The following is a 19,560-nucleotide window of genomic DNA, read 5'->3' as shown; positions in this document are numbered from 1 at the left end:
TCACCAGAACGAAGGACCCGATACCCAGCATGAGCAAAACCAATGTAGTGTACAAAATCCCATGCAAGGACTGCACAAAACACTACATCGGACAAACAGGAAGACAGCTAACGATCCGTATCCATGAACACCAACTAGCCACGAAACGACACAACCAGCTATCCTTAGTAGTCACACACGCAGATGACAAGCAACATGAATTCGACTGGGACAACACTACTATTATAGGGCAAGCCAAACAGAGAACAGCCAGGGAATTCCTAGAGGCATGGCACTCATCCACAGATTCTATCAACGAACATATCGACCTGGACCCAATATTCCGGCCACTGCAGTGGACAGCTGGAACTGACAACCGGAAGCGGCAGAGACAAGCCACTATAAATGCCGGAGGAAAGATCACAGAAGCGCTTCACAGGAGGCCCCCAAGCTCTGAGGATGTCACCTAGACAGGGGACGAAATGTTTGCAACACAAATTCCCTTATCCAGCAATTTCTGTTTTTGTTTAAGATTCATGGGGGACTTAACAGCGTAAATGTGTAGTGGTTGTCTCCCCTTGTGGGTGAGTCTAGGGCGTGAGGGCATCATCTCAGAGTAAAGGGTTGCACATGTAAGAGAGAGATGACAAGGAATTGGTTGTCTCAGAGGGTGGATTATCTGTGGAATTCTCTACAGAGTTCTTTACATTGTAAAGATTAGATTCCCTACAGTGTGGAAACAGGCCCTTCGGCCCAACAAGTCCACACTAGCCCTCCGCAGAGCAACCCACCAAGACCCATTCTCCTGCACCTAACATTACGGGCAATTTAGCATGGCTAATTCACCTAACCTGCACATCTTTGGACTGTGGGAGGAAACCGGAGTACCCTGAGGAAACCCACGCAGACACGGGGACAATGTACAAACTCCACACAGACAGTTGCCCAAGGCAGAAATTGAACCCGGGTCCCTGGCACAGTAAGGCAGCAGTGCTAACCACTGAGCTACCATGCCACCCTAAGGTCTGTTGAGGCTAGACAGTCAAATATATTCCAAGATATTTGGAATTCCTGAAGAAGGGCTCATGCCCGAAATGTCAATTCTCCTGCTCCTTGGATGCTGCCTGACCTGCTGCACTTTTCCAGCAACACATTTTCAGCTCTGATCTCCAGCATCTGCAGTCCTCACTTTCTCCCTGTATTCCAAGATAGACAGTTTTGTATGGGAATCAAGATTTACAGGGAAAAGGCAGAAGAGTAGAGTTGAGAACTATCAGATCAAACATGATCTCATTGAATGGCAGAGCAAACTTAATGGGCTGAATGGCCTACTTCATATGGTCTTGTGATCTAACTCAACAGCATGCACCTCTAAGCCTCTAATGGCTCCCTTCCCTCGACATCAGCTTGCTTGATGGGTTTGGCTTCCAATGGGCACAGAATACTCTGGAGCAATCCACAAGACCAGGTACTAGAATACAAATTCATGACTCCCAGCAGGAGTAAGTTTGACATTGGGACCTGTATGAGGGGATGAAACTGGGAGGGGAGGAGGAGGGTAGGTCTCAGAGTGGGGAGCATATTAGGAGCACAGGATGCATTCTGGATCTTGTTGGACTTGGCTGCCTTCACCTCAGCCCAGTGGCAGCTTTCGCAGGGTCAAGGAAACCCTCGACCAGATTAAATCAGAGGATGTGAGCCTTGTCAAAAGGTTTAAATTCCTCCCCACCTGGGACCGGTTGGAGGAGGGTTCAAGTTGGAGTTGAACTTTTGAAAATTATGACACAAGCCTCCCCATATATCAACCACTCCACTGTCCAATCATACTTCCTGGCACCACTCCCAAAAAGGGAAAATACTTGAAAATGAAACTGATACAATAACAATATTTAACAGGCACCTTGACAATTACATGACTAGGCAGGCGTAGAAGAATACAGACCGTGAGGAGGCAAAAGTTTTTTAGGTTGGAAAGATGTCATGTGTTGACGTAGGCTTGGTGGGCCGAAGGGCCGAAGGGCCTGTTCCTTTGCTGTGCTGTTCTTTGTTCTTTGAACATGCTGAGTATATTGGAGCTCCATTTTGAAGCATCCTGGATGAGTTTGACCAGTGTGTGACATTTGCATCTTAAATTGTTTTGACTAATATGACAGTAAGGCTAACATTCAAACATCTACTGATGCAGTGTTGTTTGCTATTTTGGAAACTACCACAATCTTCATAATGCCACTTCCTGCTGTTTTACTGCAGTGTAATTCCATTGAACTGTCTACCGCTAGTCACACCACATGAAAATTTAAGAAGTGTGGCACTTTTACAGGTAATGGATCCCTCCCTGGTCTCCATCATCTCAAAATATACACAGCCTGCTCACAAGGTGAGTGTTCACTGATCATAGCTTTTATGAGGACCATTGGCCTTCAAGATCTGGTGCCAAGATTCAATCAAGGATAGGGTTTCTCTTCCAAACAAGAGTCATCCCAGTCTCAAAACACTAACCTTCTTTCTCCAGAGAGGCTGCCAGAGTTTCTCCAGCATTCTCTGACTTTACAAATACAAATCCTTTTTATCGACTGCAAACTTGGGGGGGGCAGCACGGTGGCACAGCAGTTAGCACTGCTACCTCACAGCGCCAGACACCCGGGTTCAATTCTTGCCTCAGGCAACTGACTGTGTGGAGTTTGCACATTGTCTGCGTGGTTTTCCTCCGGGTGCTCTGGTTTCCTCCCACAGTCCAAAAATGTGCAGGTTTGGTGAATTGGCCATGTTAAATTGCCCATAGTGTTAGGTGTAGGGGAATGGGTCTGGGTGGGTTGTGGGTCGGTGTGGACTTGTTGGGCCGAAGGGCCTGTTTCCACACTGTAAGTAATCTAATCTGAAACTTGTGAAAATTCCACAACTGCTCTATGTAGTAACAACAAAATCTGTTAATGGTACATTTAATGTAATAAAATGCCCCAAACTTATAGGGGGTGTATAAATTAAAATTGAGACTTGAAACAGGAGATTGTGTGCAGACCAAAATGCTTTCTGCATTGTCTTAAGGAATGTTACATGACTAACCACATGAGTTGGAGATGCCGGTGTTGGACTCGGGTGAACAAAGTTAAAAATCACACAACACCAGGTTATAGTCCAACAGGTTTAATTGGAAGCACTAGCTTTCAGAGCGACACACTTTCATCAGGTGATAGTCGCTCCGAAAGCTAATGTGCTTCCAATTAAATCTGTTGGACTATAACCTGATTTTTAACCTCATGAGAGCACCATCTAGTGTTTCACTGTGGTATTTTCCAATTTCTTCCAACAGCCAATCCTGTAGCGTCTGTGCTCTGTCCATTGGGAATGGTAAACACATTACACAGAAAAATCTGAGAAAAGGTGACAAGGAAGACACTTATCCAAAGACAATATGCTGGAGTACTTAAAGGCATCTGACATGGGTCAGCTATAAATAAAATTGACAGAACAGAGGATGCTAGAAATCAGAAACAAAAACAGAAATTGCTGGAAAAGCTCAGTGGGTCTGGCAGTATCTGTGGAGAGAAATCAGGGTTAACGTTTCAGATAGAGAGACCCTTCCTCAGAGTGGATGGATCAGCTATAAAGTAAATTAAACAACATTTAACCAATCAGTTCAAGTACTCATACAGAGAATGGACCATCGAAATGCTCCAAGAGCTGAACATTTCAATGCCACTTACTCGCACTCTCCCCGTATCCCTTAATTCCTTGCAAGATTAAGAATTTATCAATCTCTGCCTTGAAGACATTTAACATCCCAGCCTCTACTGTGCTCCGTGGCAACGAATTCCACAGATCCACCACTCTCTGGCTGAAGAAATGTCTCCTCATTTCTCTTCTAATTTGACCCCTTCTAATTCTAAGGCTGTGCCCACGGGTCCTAGTATCCCCACCTGAAGGATTTGCTTTCTTAACCACGGACTCAATCTGCAAGTCAACCTTTAGAGAATCCTGGACTATCATTCCCAGATCCCTTTGTACTTTGGCTTTATGAATTTTCTCACTGTTTAGAAAATAGTTCATGCTTGTATTCTTTTTTCCAAAGTGCAAGACCTCGCATTTGCTCACATTGAATTTCATTAGCCATTTCTTGGACCACTCTCCTAAACTGTCTAAATCTTTCTGCAGCCTCCCCACCTCCTCAGTACTACCTACCTGTCCTCCTAACGTCATATCAACGGCGAACTTCGCCAGAATGCCCCCAGTCCCTTCATCCAGATCATTAATATATGAAGTGAACAACTGCGGTCCCAACACTGAGCCCTGCGGGACATCTCTTTTGTCACTAGCTGCCATTCCAAAAAAGAGCCTTTTATCCCAACTCTCTGCCTTCTGTCAGACAGCCCATCCTCAATCCATGCCAGTAGCTCACCTCAAACACCATGGGCCCTCACCTTACCCAGCAGCCTTCCGTGAGGCACCTTATCAAAGGCCTTTTGGAAGTCTAGATAGATAACATCCACTGGGTTTTACCTCTTCAAAGAATTCTAACAGGTTTGTTAGGCATGACCTCCCTTTACTAAATGCGTGCGGACTTGTTCTAATCCTATCCTGCACTTCCAAGAATTTAGAAATCTCATCCTTAACGATGGATTCTAGAATTGTACCTACAACTGAGGTTAGGCTAATCAGTCTGTAATTTTCCATCTTTTGTCTTGATCCTTTCTTGAACAAGGGGGTTACAACAGTGATTTTCCAATCATCTGGGATTTTCCATGACTCCAGTGATTTTTGAAAGATCACAGTCAGTGCCTCCGCTATTCCCTCAGCCACCTCTCTCAGAACTCTAGGATATAGCCCATCGGGACCAGGAGATTTATCAATTTTTTAGACCTTTTAACTTTTCTAGCACTTTCTCTTTTGTAATAGCTATCATACTCTATTCTGCCCCTTGACTCCCCTTAATTGTTGGGATATTACTCATGTCTTCCACTGTGAAGACTGACAACAAAGTATTCATTAAGTTCTTCAGCCATTTCCTTATCTCCCAGCACTAGCCTTCCTGCATCAATTTGGAAGTGGCCCAATTTCTACTTTTGCCTCTCGTTTGTTTCTTATGTATTGAAAAAACTTCCACTATCATTCCTAATATTACTGGCTAGCCTACCTTCATAGTTGATCCTCTCCTTCCATATTTCTCTCTTTGTTATCCTCTGTTTGTTTTTGTAATCTTCCCAATTGTCTGATTTCCCAGTGCTCTTGGCCACTTTATAGGCTCTCTCTTTTTCTTTGATACATTTCCTGACTTCCTTTGTCAGCCATGGCTGTCTAATTCCCCCCTGATAATCTTTCTCTTCTTTGGAATGAACCTCTGCCCTGTGTCCTCAATTACACCCAGAAGCTCCTGCCATTGTTGCTCTACTGTCTTCCCCACTAGGCTCTGCTTCCAGTCTATTTTTGTCAGTTCCCCTCTCTCATGCCCTCGTAATTACCCTTATTCAACTGTAACACCATTACATCCGATTTTGCCTTCTCTCTTTCAAACTGCAGACTGAACGCTACCATATTATGGTCACTGCCTCCTAAGTGTTCCCTTACTTTAAGATGTTTTATAAAGTCTGGCTCATTTCGTAGCACTAAGTCATACAGAAGCATACAAGACAGAAACAGATCCTTGGGTCCAACTCATCCAAGCCAACCAAGTATCCCAAACAAAACTAGTCCTATTTGCCTGTGTTTGGCCCATGTCTCTCTAAACTTTTCTGATTCATGTACCTGTCCATTTGTCTTTTAAATATTCTAATTGTACCCATCTCTACCACTTCCAATATTCCATTCTATACCCGCACCAACCATCTGTTTGAAACAGTTGCCCCTCAGGTCCCATTTAAATCTCTCCCCTCTGACCTTAAACCTATGATGTCTAGTTTTGAACTCCCCTACCCTTGGAAAAAGACCTTGGCTAGTCAGCTTATCCAAACCCCTCATGATTTGATAAACCTCTATACGGTCACCCCTCAGCCTCCAACGCTCCACTGAAAGAAGTCCCAGTGTATCCAGCCTTTCTTTATAACTCAAACCTCCATTCCCTTCAACACCCTTGCACATTTTTTCTGCACCTTTTCTAAGGTGCAACATCGTATCCTTCCATGGTCACTGCTTTTGCACTCACAGCGGAGTCTGGTGGCCCATGCCTGAAATAATCTGCTCGTCCTAACTTGTTTCATTAATTCAACTTGAAAGCAGAACATCTCATCTCGTTCACAGGTTTATTCCTTCAGCTCTATTCTTCTCAATGAGGAGACGTTTCCCTCAAATCTTCCTTCCTCCTATTTCCATTGCGTTCTGAGGTGTGTTCAGACCATGGAATTATTGTTGGATTGTTAATCCAGAGACCCAGGTCATGTTCTGGGAACTCAGATTCAGATCCCACCACAGCAGATGGTAGAATTTGAACTAAATACAGATCTGGAATTAAGAGTCTAATGATGCCCATCCTCACCTGGTGTGGTCGAAATGTCACTGCAGATAGACAGCAATGTGATAGCCTCTCACTTGCCTTCTGGGTAGTTAGGGATGGCAATAAAAGTGGGCCTATCCAGTGATGCACTCATCCTGTAAACTAATTAATTTATTTTAAAAATAGGAAGGGGTGAATAAGCATTTGATGAAAGAGGTGGATGACAAAGCAGGAGGAGACGGAATTCCAGAGCATGAAAGCACAAACTGATGAGCTGGACATCCAATTAGAAAGGAGTGAAAACCTGGAATTAGTTCCAGTTTGATTCTGCAGTGAGCAGCATTAGAATATTTATATTTTAACCTAGTTTTCCGATCAACCCATTCAGAGATGTTATGACTGGCCATGGATTAGATGGTACTTGAAACCAGGCCTCCGTGAGTAGGGACAGTACCACTATTCCACAAGAGGGCCCAGAATATTTCTAATGGGCGATAAATGATGGACTGAATGGTCTCTTCATTTATAATTAAATAATGAATTTCACCTAAACCTGATGGTCTGGTCATTCATTTCATTACTGTTTGGGGCAAGTTGGCTTGCGCCCTTTGACTCTAATCTTAATTTTGCTTCATAGCCCTCCAATGCTCCTTACGATACTTTACTACATTGAGCAGACTATTGGTTGCTTGGCTTTTATGCTAATGGTTTGTTGCCTTCAAAGGCAGGGAGATGAATGAAGGCCTGAGTTGGAGAGACAGAGAGTTAGAGACACAGAGGATTGAAGGGTATTGGGGGGGCTGAAGGAGACTATAAAGACAAGGAGAAGTGAAGCCAAGGAAGAATTTGACGAGATGATCAATTATAGATGAAAACTTTAAATGGAAATGTTTGGTGAGGAGATACGGGAGCCAATATATATTAATGAGGGTAGTGTGATGGGTGCACATGGTAGGATCTTCAGACGATCTACAGTTTATCTACAGTGACGGTGATAGACCATGAGCCTTGATGAGAGGTGGGGGCAGTAGCAGAGGGAGAATGACAGCAAGAACTAATAGATGTGCTGAAATTCAGTTCAGAATTAGCGACAATTCCCAAATCTGAGAGTGGAATCTTCTTGCGCAAATCTGGAACCCTTCCGACCAGCTCAAGATATTATGGAGGTGGATTGGATTGGAGGGGAATGTTGGTTGGAATTGAAGAAGTGGCATGCAAACCCAGCCAGATTTATTAACATTATCCATTTGGAAATAAGTGTGTGTATGTGTGTAAATTGATTTCAGGTGGGTTGCAGATAAGTTTTTAGATAGAAAAGCAGAGAGTTGCACCACCTAATGATTAAGATGGACTTGACAGTTATTTCTCACCTATTGTTTTGCGGACGGACAGACTTGCATGCTCAAGGCTGTGGGTAGACAGAGTTGTAATAGATAAATGAGTGAAGAGTTATGGGAGAGCAGACAGAATACCAAGGTTGAGGTCACAATCAGATCAGTCATGGAATCCCTATAGTGTGGATGCAGGCTATTTGGCCAGCAAATCCACAACTACCCTCCTACCCAGACCCAGCCACCCTGCCTAATATCCCTGTATTTCTAATGGCTAATCTACACACCCCTTGACATGAAGGGATAAGTTAGCATTACCTATCTACCTAAGCTACACTCTTTGGAATGTGGGAGGAAACCAGAGCACCCAAAGGAAACCCAGGCAGACACGGGGGAATGTGCAACCTCACGCAGGGGTGAAATTGAACCCAGGTCCCTGGCACTGGGAGGCAGCAGTACTAACCATTGAGCCACCATTATCACCCAGTCATGGTCATATTGAATGGAAGAGCAGTGTTGAGGAGCTGAATGGCATTTTCCCTGGCTCCTTTTCTTATGCTGTTATTGATATGGCACCTTTTGCATCTTCAGGGCATCCCAATAAAACATGTTGGAAGTGCAGTCACTATCATAACATTGAAAACACGGTGGCCATTTCTTCAACATCAAGATTGCACAACAACAATGAAATAAAAGACCAGGTCATCTATATTAAGTAATGTTAATCAAGGGCTAAATAGTATCCATGACTCCCAGACTGTGGGAATTCCCTTACTCCTCTTGAACCAACCAATGAAGGCTGATGTTTATTGGGTTATGAAAAACACCACATCTTTTCTGAAATAAACAGAACTCAGAATGCTCGAGAAACTTAGTAGGTCTGGCAGCGTCTCTGAATGAAGAAACTGGGTTAACATTTTGAACTCTTTGGAATAGCACTGTTTCTTTCTGCCATTCTCCTCCATTTTGTTTTAATACCCAGCTCCATCTAACAATGTAACTTCCATTATTTCATCTCAGTTAATTCTTCTATTTTTCCAAGTCACATATTCCAAAAAGTTGGATTTTAAACATTCCATTTTTTTCTCTACAATGCATTATCCCCTCCAATTCAGTTTGAAAGTAGAAACTTTATTCTGAAGTAAAGTTATTTCAGTGCTGTCAGGTGACAATAAAGGAAAGTCCTTTACTGAAATAAAAGGACGTAGTGAGGACTGCAGATGCTGGAGAGTCAGAGCAGATTGAGTGTGGTGCCGGAAAAAGCACAGCAGTTCAGGCAGCATCTGAGGAGCAGGACAGTCAACGTTTCAGGCAGGACCCTTCATCTGTCTGACTCTCCTGCTCCTCAGATGCTGCCTGACCTGCTACACTCAATCTACAATGAATTAAAAGCACCTGACTTGATAAGGTGGCTGTCACATCACATCACAGATGTTTGAATTTCCTGAGACCCTTCACAACATCAGTTTAAGGGTAACATATTTCCCACCATAAAAATGCCAGGCTATGATCCTCACCAATAACAGACAATCTAGCCACCGCCCCTTGACATGGTGTTACCATCACTGAATCTCCCGCTGTCAACATCCTGGGGGCTACCATTGATCAGAAACTCAACTAAGCACATCACATTAACACAGTGGCTTACAAGAGCAGGTCAGATCCTAGGCATGATGCAGCGAGTGTCAACATCAATTCTGAAGAAGTAATATCAGATAGGAAATGTTAACTCTGTTTCTCTCTCCATTTCTGCCCTGTCAACAGTTTTAGTATGTTTCAATAAGTTTGTATTTCATTCTTTTCAACATTGATGACCTACCTAGCTCTCAAGAAAATTCCTCCATACCTGAGATTATCCTAGAAGAACCTTCTCTGGACTGCTTCCAATGTCAGTTTGTCTTTCCTTAGATAAAAGGATTAGGATTATCTACAATATTCTCAGTGCGGTCCAACTAGTGCTGAGTATAGTTTTAGCAAGACTTCCCTATTTTTTACTAGATTCCCTTTGAAATAAAAGCCAAATCCCAATTGCTTTCCCTACTGCCTGATGAAATTGGATGTTAGCTTTTTAAGATTTATGCACGAGGTTTCCCACAACCTTTTGTGCTATAATTTTTTTTCGGTTTGTATCTGTTTACATAATGTTGAGCTTCTCTATTCCTCCTGTCAAATTGTGTAACCTTACATTTTCTGATATTATATCCCATCTTCCACCTATGTTGGCAAAATTAGTGACATTACATTAATTTCTCTCATTCAAGTCATTCCTATATAATATAAAGTAATTGTGTCCCCAGCACAGATTCCTGTGGTGTTCCACTAGTTACAGGTTGTCTTCTTGAACACACCCTTTATCTCAATGCTCTGCCCTCTGTTAGTTAGACAATCCACAGCACTGTCCTTATCGAACTGACCCAGAGGAGGTACAATGCTGTTCAGCTAATGAGTGACACTCTCTCAGTATTTCCCAACAATGACATTGCTCGGCCAATTCATTCATCTTCTTGATAGTCCATACTCTGGTCCACACAGCAAACAAGAACTTTGAAACTGTTGGACAATTAGATTAGATTCCCTACAGTATGGAAACAGGCCCTTTAGCCCACTCCGACCCACTGAAGAGTAACCCACCCAGACAATTCCCTATATTTATCCCTGACTAATGCACCTAACACTATGGGCAATTGAACATGGCCAATTCACCTAACCTGTACATCTTTGGATTGTTGTAGGAAACCAGAGCACCTGGAGGAAACCCACACAGACACGGGGAGAATGTGCAAACTCTACACAGTCATCCAAGGTTGGAATCAAACCTGGGTCCCTGGCACTGAGAGGCAGCAAGCTAACCACTGAGCCACCATTATAATACCACTAAACCATTGCCTCCCCCTTGCAGGCTCTTTAACTGTATCTCCCCGAATCCCCATACCTGCCTCACCTGTAATCACACCCACTTATTCCCAATCACAAACTAAATTAGACTTACCGAGTCTGAAGGGGTGTGAGAAACTCCAGAAGCAAAGTGTCCGGCTAACATGGTCTAGATTAGAGTGGTGCTGGAAAAGCACAGCAGGTCAGGCAGCATCCGAGGAGCAGGAAGATCGAGTCCTTCATCAGATATGACAACATTTGCAATCCTCACTTTCGCCCTGTCCAGGTAACATGCCCACTCCCTGATATGATGCAAAATCTGCAGCTTGGACTCCACCTTCTTAACTCGGATCCAATATTCCTCAAGCTGCAAGCACTTCAAGCAGATATTTTGCTCTGGATTACCCTGCTCTCTTACAGCTCCCACATGTCCACATCATCCATCCTGTTACCGCAATCGTATTACTTTAGCTTATGAAGTAATTATATTATTTTCCCCGCCCTTTGTGTTTTCGTGCAATCTTAAAAAAGTAAACACACCAGTATCAATCTTACACTTAAGAATTTATTGTTCAGAAAAGAAGAAAATAATGAGAAACCAAAACATGAGCTGAAGACCTCACTACTCCTTTAGACTAGATACATTCATTATTCCTCTTCATCAATCAGCTGCTTTACTTACACATGCATCTTTATTTTGGTTCATGATGTCACACGGCCACTGGTCTCACTGTGGCATAGATTCTCAATCCATGCCTTCTCTCCTCCTCACTTACCTCTCACACTGGAGAGTTTATTTTGTGCAGCGAAACTTAGTTCAAATGCCTTGGTTTCCCCTTTCCACCAAATTCCAACTTTGAAGCAAATTCCCAACTTCACTCATTCCAGCTTTGTCTCAGTCAGACAAACCTCCATTTGCATTGACCATGCTCCTTATTGAATTTACAAATAGGAGATTTGTGTCTGAAGGGGTTTAATGATTAAGATTTGAATGGTTCTGTAGCCATGGTGACTTATTTTAAATCATTGTATGAGAGGGAGATTTCCCGGAGAGAAATGGGATTTTGTTTATATTGGGAGGGTTTATAAACAAAGCAAACAGTAATTAGGCCTTCAGGTCGAACTATTTTTGGGGCTGAGGGGAAACACCCATCTCATGGAAAATAGCATTTTAGTTTCAGTTTGGAACAGTTCTGCAAGTTTCTTAGCTGAAGATGGATATGTAAAGCAGATGCTCCTAAGGAAGGGAGAAGATAGATAGAATTCCAAAAATAGATTATTTTAATCCAAGGAGTTTGGTTACAGGTTACAGACCAAAAGTGTTCTTTTAAAGACTTAAACTTCTGAAGGGGTTATCTTAATTCTGAGAAAGTTTAAGTTCAGTTGTATGATGAATCAAGGAAGGGGCTATCAGAGTCTCATGACCAAGCGCAACCAAACCATGATTTTGAGACATTGGTGTTGGACTGGGGTGTACAAAGCTAAAAATCACACAACGCCAGGTTATAGTCCAACAGGTTTATTTGGAAGCACTAGCTTTCGGAGTGCTGCTCCTTCATCAGGTGATCAGATGAAGAAGCAATGCTCCGAAAGCTAGTGCTTCCAAATAAACCTGTTGGACTATAACCTGGGGTTGTGTAATTTTTAACTTTGCACAGCCAAATCAAACGCTTTGTGTGATGGAGAAGGGAACTCCCTCTGGTTTGAGTACTATAATGGGATGTTGTCAGGATTAATGGGATTGTAACTTTAATATGTGTTTTGAAATCCTTAAATGCATGTTATATGCACATAGTTTTAAAAACATTATTGATTATTCATTTACTTTGGACAATGAATGCTTTTCTGTTTGAAATTAAATTGGTAATATTGCATGCGTGTTTGTTAGTGAGAGAACACCTTGCTAAAACCAATTTATCAAGCCAGACATCAGTCTGAAATCTGAATTGTCCAGTAATAGCATGGGATGATAACAATACCTCGAAGTTAATGCTAATAGGGCAAACATTAAGTGAATTAATTAGTTTATTGTATTATGGCATGTGTTTGATTGAAATAAAATTCTAATTAGAAAGTGCAAGAATGAACTTTGTTTAAAAGCATTTAACTTAGAAACGTAGAAAATAGCAGGAGTAGGCTATTTGGCCCTTTGAGCCTGCTCCACTATTTAATATGATCATGGCTGAACATACAGTCTCAGTATCCCATTCCCGCTTTCTTTCCACACTCCTTGATCCCTTTAGTTGCAAGGGCTACATCCAGCTCCCCCTTGAATGTACCACCTAATGTGGGAGAGAATTCTATTAGTTAACTACTCTCTGAGAAAATAAATCTTTTCCTCATTTTTCAGTCCTGAATAGCTTATTCTTCCAGTGTACCACAGTGGGATTCAATTACTTTCACAAGAGCCTGCATGCGTACTTTTAACGCAACATTTAATTCAGCATTTATTAAACAAGGAGAAAGAATGAACTACATTATATGAGACAGAAAGGTTGGAAAAGTTTCCGTACAAACACCAAAAAAAATTCAAATTAATTCCATTCATTTTTATCCATACAAACCACCAAACCACAGTGAAGTTTCACCAGTATTCCCAAGCAAAGATTTTTTTTATCAGGTTAACAAAGCTTCTGACTAGATGTTTTTCCTCAGCTGATTATCTGTCTCTGAGACCCTTAAAACAAACTCTATTACTTAGTCAGCAGAACAAACATGAGTTCCCTAAACTCAGTTTTTGACAGTACTGCAGAAACTGGCAATGCCAACTAAGGCCTGGATTTTTTTAACTCCATGTTCCAAGCCAACAGCTCTCATGACGAGTCATGCATTTGGGTCAAAAAAATGGGATGGCAACCTAATATCTAAATGGGCAGAGACTTCAGGATGCTCCAATGCAGAGGGGTCTAAGTGTACTCATTCACAAGTTACAGAAAACTAGCATGCAAGTGCAGCAGATAATAAAGAAAGCAAATGAAATGTTGGCTCTTATAGCTAAAGGAATAGAATATAAAGGTAAGGAAGTATTGTTGCAACTATACAAGGTATTGGTGAGACGGTACCTAAAATGTTGTGCACAGTTTTGGTTCCCTTATTTGAGGAAAGATGAAATGCCATTGGACGCAGTTCAGAGAAGCTTCACTAGATTAATCCCAGAGATGAGGGGTTTGTCGTATGAAGCGAAAATGAAGAGTTTAGGCCTATACTGTCTGGAATTTAGAAGAATGAGGGGAGATCAAGTTGAGGTATTCGAGATGATAAACAGTGTGGATAAAATAGACGGGGAGTGAATGCTTCCTCTTGTGGGGCATTCTAGGACGAGAGGTCATTGTCTTAAGATAGGGATAGCAAATTTAAAACAGAGTTGAAGAAAAATGACTTCTTCCAATGGGTTATGAATCTGTGGAATTCACTCCCCCAAAGTGCGGTGGATGGTGGGACAGTAAGTCATTCTAAGGAGGAGTTAGACAGATGTTTGATTGGTAATGGGTTTAAGGGCTATGGGGGGAAGGCAGGAAAATGGGGGTGAGGAGCATATCAGCCATGATCGAATGGTGGAGCATACTTAATGGGCCGAATGGCCTAATTCTGCTCCTATACTTTATGAACTTAGACTTAAAACATCAGCCTGCTCTCTCTCCATGGATGTTGCCTGACCCACTATGATCTCCAGTATTTTGTTTTCAATGTAGTCGCTCTACTAAAAAACAACAAATGTTAGAGATCACAGTGGGTCACGTAGCATCCATAGAGAGTGAGCAAGCTAACATTTCAAGTCTAGATGACTCTCCATCAGAGTTCTTTAATGCACTTAGCTACCAGTCCCCAATATTTTTATTTCCAGGGTTGTAAAAACTTATTAAAGTGCATGTATGCAAAGAGGCCTCCAGACCTCCTGGCATCAGAAGCATTAAAAAAAGTCTGAAAATGAAACTAATTCAATTAGGTGAATTGGCCATGCTAAATTGCCTATAGTGTTAGGTGAAGGGGTAAATGTAGGGGAATGGGTCTGGGTGGGTTGCGCTTCGGCAGTTAGGTGTGGACTTGTTGGGCCGAAGGGCCTGTTTCCACACTGTAAGTAATCTAATCTAATCTAATCTAATGTCTCTCCTTTCTCAACACAAAAATAATTCAAAATATAAAATAAGGTCATTTTTAACAATTGATGCTGAAAATTCCCTGTAGTATATTGTTAACAAGGCAGTTAATATGAGACAGAGAAACATGAGACAGAAAAATAAATGAAGTTAGCAATCATGTCAAGTTGATGTGGTTTCACTTTTGAATGTTTAGCTGCAAATGTGTTTTGCCATGCAAGGGCAGATGGTCTGTCCACACCCCCAGCAGAGCTGTAACTGATGAGAAGGTACCATTGTATTTTTACAGGCCTGACAATGCTCCACCAACTCTGGCCCAGGCACACGATTGCTGTTCAGGTTTGCTTGAAGCAAGTCTTTCAACTGCTGTGTTGTCACAGGATCAGGGGAATTTATTACGTCAATCACCTGGATCCTTTGTGGATCCCAAACACAATCTTCCTCTAATCCACTGGGGACATTTCTCATCCCACAGTTTGGAGGAACCCATGCTGTATCATATCCATGTTGTTTCCAAGTTGTTGACATGGGATGATTTTCTTTATCTATTTTCTTGACTTTTCCTACTTGTACTTTCAACATTAAAATAACTCTATCATTTGGAGTGTTAATGGGATATCTTCTGGCTTTCTCCCTGTCTCTACTGACATAGACCCCTGGACCAAGCATGCCTTTGCTTGATTGCTTGAAACCTGATTGTATGATAGACTTTGCATTGCTGACTGAGGTACCATGGTACATGATGTATTCTCTGCCATTCACTGGTTCCTGATTTGAATGCAAATGATGATTATTGTCATAAACGGTCTCCCATCCAAAAAATTGTAATGTCATCATGCCACTGGTTCCCGGCTGTTCAAAAATGCAGTGTCCTGTAAACAAAACACAAAAATAAATTTAAAGATAATGATGTATCTGTTTGAAGATTGCTTGGTCTTAAATTCATTTTGTTTGGGCTTCAACTCAATCAGCATGTGTAAATAAAATAAACATGTGCATTGTGTCACCATAACCTGATGGCCATCAGACCGGGGAAGAAGAGCCCTTCATGGTAACCTGAAACCAGCGATGGGAATTGAACCCACACTAGTAGCATCATTTTGCTCTGTAAAGCAACAATCCAGCCAACTGAGCTAAACCAATTCTCAAATGCATACATAAGGCTGTGAATATTTATTAAGTTTCATATGTATTCGTTTATGAATGTCTGTATGAATCAGTCTATCGCACTAGTTTATCCACTGCTATGGAACAATGGCTCAAATAGCTTCCTATGTACTGTGTAATTCCTGACATGTCAGTGTATTTATATTTGCCACAGTAAGGTTACTTGTTAAAACAAGTCTAGATTAATTTAGAATATCTGGCATGGACAAGTTGGTCTAAAGAGTCTATTTCCATGCCGTACATCTCTACAACTGTGTGTGTGTGTGTGTGAGTGCGTGTGTATGTGTGAGTGAGTGTGTATGTGTGTGAGTGAGTGTGTGTGTATGTGTGTATGGGTATGTGTGTGTGTATGTGTGAGTGTGTGTGTATGTGTGTGAGTGTGTGTGAGTGAGTGTGTGTATGTGTGTGTACGTGTGTGTGTGAGTGTGTATGTGTGTGTGTATGTATGTGTGAGTATGAATGGGTATGTGTATGTGTGTGAGTGTGTGTGAGTGTGTATGGGTATGTGTATGTGTGTGTGCGTGTGTGTGTGAGTGTGTATGGGTACGTGTGTATGTGTGTGTGTGTGGGTACGTGTGTGTGAGTGTGTATGGGTATGTGTGTGTGTGAGTGTGTGTGGGTATGTGTGTGTGTGAGTGTGTGTATGTATGGGTATGTGTGTATGTGTATGGGTATGTGTGTATGCATGTGAGTGTGGGTGAGTGTGTATGGGTGTGTGTGTGATAGTGTATGTGTGTGTGTGTGTATGTGTGTATCAGTATGTATGTTTATGTGTGTGTGTATGGGTATGTGTGTATGTGTATGGGTATGTGTGTATGCGTGTGAGTGTGGGTGAGTGTGTATGGGTGTGTGTGTGAGTGTATGGGTATGTGTGGATGTGTGTGTATGTGTGTGAGTGTATGGATATGTGTGTATGTGTGTGTGTGTATGGGTATGTGTGTATGTGTGTGTGTGAGTGTGTATGGGTATGTGTGTATGTGTGTGTATGGGTATGTGTGTATGTGTGTGTATGTGTGTGTGTATGGGTATGTGTGTATGTGTGTGAGTGTGGGTGAGTGTGTATGGGTATGTGTGTATGTGTGTGAGTGTATGGATATGTGTGTATGTGTGTGTGTATGGGTATGTGTGTATGTGTGTGTGTGTGAGTGTGTATGGGTATGTGTGTATGTGTGTGTGTATGGGTATGTGTGTATGTGTGTGAGTGTATGTGAATGTGTATGTGTATGTGTGTATGTGTGTGTGCGTGTGTGTGTACGTGTGTATGTGCGTGTGCGTGTATGTGCATTGCATATCTGCAGCAGTTAGTTTGTTGCCAACATCGCTTTAAATTCTTGGGTATTCGTGATCTGGCTGATCGCCATCAACAAATTATCAAGCATTGACTTTTGGAAAAAGTGAATCCCAGGACCACTCAAGTCCACTTTTTAAATATTGTTGCAAACACTTATGTGGCACATCACATTTACAATGTTCATACCAATTGCAGGTAAGTCCATTTGTTGATCAGTTTCATGCACAGTTGGGTGGGGATCCAGAATGTGCTGTATCCATGTGGTTTCCAAGGTTTTTTTTTAGCAAGGGATGATGGTTTACATCTCTTGCCTTACCTAGATCAAACTTTTAACAGTTAAGCTAACTTTGGTAGTGAGATGAGCATTTTAATTGACAGTTCATAGCTTTCTTTTTGCTGAAGCCACACTCTATTCATGTGCTTGTTTCTTTGAGTAACCATGTCTCAGGGGCCAATGACCTACTGTGACCCTCAGAGGTCACGGTACCACATAGCAATAATGGTGGGGAACAACATTCCCTTTAGGAAGTATTTCCTGGTTAATTGCACAGACCCAGCTCTGAAGAAGGGTCATTGGCTTCGAAATGCTAACTCTGCTTGATGCTGCCAGACCTGCTGAGCCCTTACAGCAATTCCTGTTTTTTGTTTTAGTTTTTCAGCATCTGCACTAATACAGTCATGGAGTAATACAGCACAGAAACAGACCCTTCCATCCAACTCATCCATACCTAAACTAAACTAGTCCCACTAGCCTGTGTTTGGCTCGTATCCCTTGAAACCTTTCCAATCATGTACTTGTCCAAATGTGTTTTAAATGGTGTAATTGTACCCCCTTTACTACTGCTTCTGGCAGCTCATTCCAGAAACATCCCCCCCCCACTTTGTGTGTAAAAGTTGACCCTCAGGTCCACTTTAAATGAAGGCAAGTGGGACTAGGTTAGTTTGGGAAACTTAGTCAGCAGAGACTAGTTTGACCAAAGGGTCTGTTTCCATGCTGTATGACTCTTTGATTCTATGACTCAGTGGCTCAAAACATTAACTTTGTCTCTCTCCATAGACAGTGCCAGACATACTGAGGCCTTCTAGCATTCTCTGTGTTTGTTTCTGATCTCTAGCATCCACAAGATCTTGCTTTTATTGTTTGTTTTGTCTGATCAGGACACTTTGGCTGAATACAGCCACTCCCTAATTAGATGGGCTCAGTAAATACAAGCCAGGAATTATACCTGATACTTCCTCATTTATCAAACTCCTTGGCAGAGCACTTAAATGAGCAACTGTGCTGCATTTAAAATACAGATTAGAAAATGATACCTATTTATTGACTTGCAAAACTTATACATCTAGCAGTTACAATTAAATCAATCGTGAGGAAGTAGTCATAAACGCCTGTAGTGGCCACAGCTTTTCGACAATAATAAACAATCTAAAGTCTTCAGCATGTAAGATATCAGCCAACTCACCAACTTGATCGACTAGTCTGAGTTCTGGCAGTTCTTGAAAATGTCACTGTTCAAGTAGATTTCTTTACAGGACTGAGAGCTACTTAGCTTTCACACACTGTGTCAAAATTTAACTTCCAATTTCACTATCCAAAAATAGAAGAAAGAAGGCAGCCTCGTTGTGATGTCGTTGCTGTTACGTCCTTATGAAACAAGGCAGCTGTTACGTAAGAGTCAGAGGGCTGCTTGACTACTCATTAAAAACTTTGATCCACATTCTGACATTGACTTCCTTATACACCAAAGGCTTCACCACACTTCCTGATACACAGAGAGCTCTATCTGCCAATAGTATCATTGCTGGATTACTGCTTGATGAATGCCCTGTGTTAACTTGCTTCAGTGGCTACTCTTCCCATCCAAGGTAAAAGACAAAACAAAAACTGCAGATGCTCAAATCCAAAGTAGACCGGCAGGAGGCTGGGAGAGCAGAGCAAGCCACACAGCACCAGGAGGAGGAGACATTGATGTTTCGGGTGTACCCCTTCTTCAGAAGGGTTGTAGGGGTGCTTCCCTTACACCAGAGGTGGGGAACCTTTTCATGTTGGAAGGCCGCATTATGTTAGTTGTAACCTAATAAGGCCGCACCCAAGAAACTTCAATTATATATTCTTCAAATTTCACATTATTTTGTAAAAATCTAACTACTATGCACTAACTAAAAAAAAGAAATAAATTCTAAAATTAACTAACCTTATAATGACTTTGGTGTGACTGATTTTTGTAGGAAAGCAGTTGAACATTTGGTTGCAGCATGGAGGTCTGCAGTTTTAGCTGATCCTCTAGATGGGTATCCATCATTTGTGACCTTAAGAGCGTCTTGCTTTTGGTTAAGTAGGAGAATGTAGATTCGCAGCAATAAATGGGGATTATTTTGTTGAATTTTCTTTTACTC

General features: G+C 41.9%; 1 protein-coding gene across 1 annotated transcript in view; it reads right to left on the bottom strand.

The window, feature by feature from the left end:
* LOC140494013 (uncharacterized) overlaps positions 1–19,560 on the bottom strand; it is a 59,974-nt gene that overhangs the window by 29,578 nt on the left and 10,836 nt on the right. Inside the window, exons 3-4 of the mRNA XM_072592945.1 lie at positions 18,390–18,445; positions 14,903–15,577 (exon numbers count right to left, since the gene is read on the bottom strand). Of these exons, the coding sequence (XP_072449046.1) occupies positions 14,903–15,577; positions 18,390–18,445 (731 nt within the window). The remainder of the gene's footprint in view (positions 1–14,902; positions 15,578–18,389; positions 18,446–19,560) is intronic.

The sequence above is a fragment of the Chiloscyllium punctatum genome, chromosome 23, assembly GCF_047496795.1.
Source record: "Chiloscyllium punctatum isolate Juve2018m chromosome 23, sChiPun1.3, whole genome shotgun sequence".
Taxonomy (NCBI): domain Eukaryota; kingdom Metazoa; phylum Chordata; class Chondrichthyes; order Orectolobiformes; family Hemiscylliidae; genus Chiloscyllium; species Chiloscyllium punctatum.
Note: the sequence above shows the minus strand (reverse complement) of the source record. Positions and strands in the feature narration are given on the sequence as shown.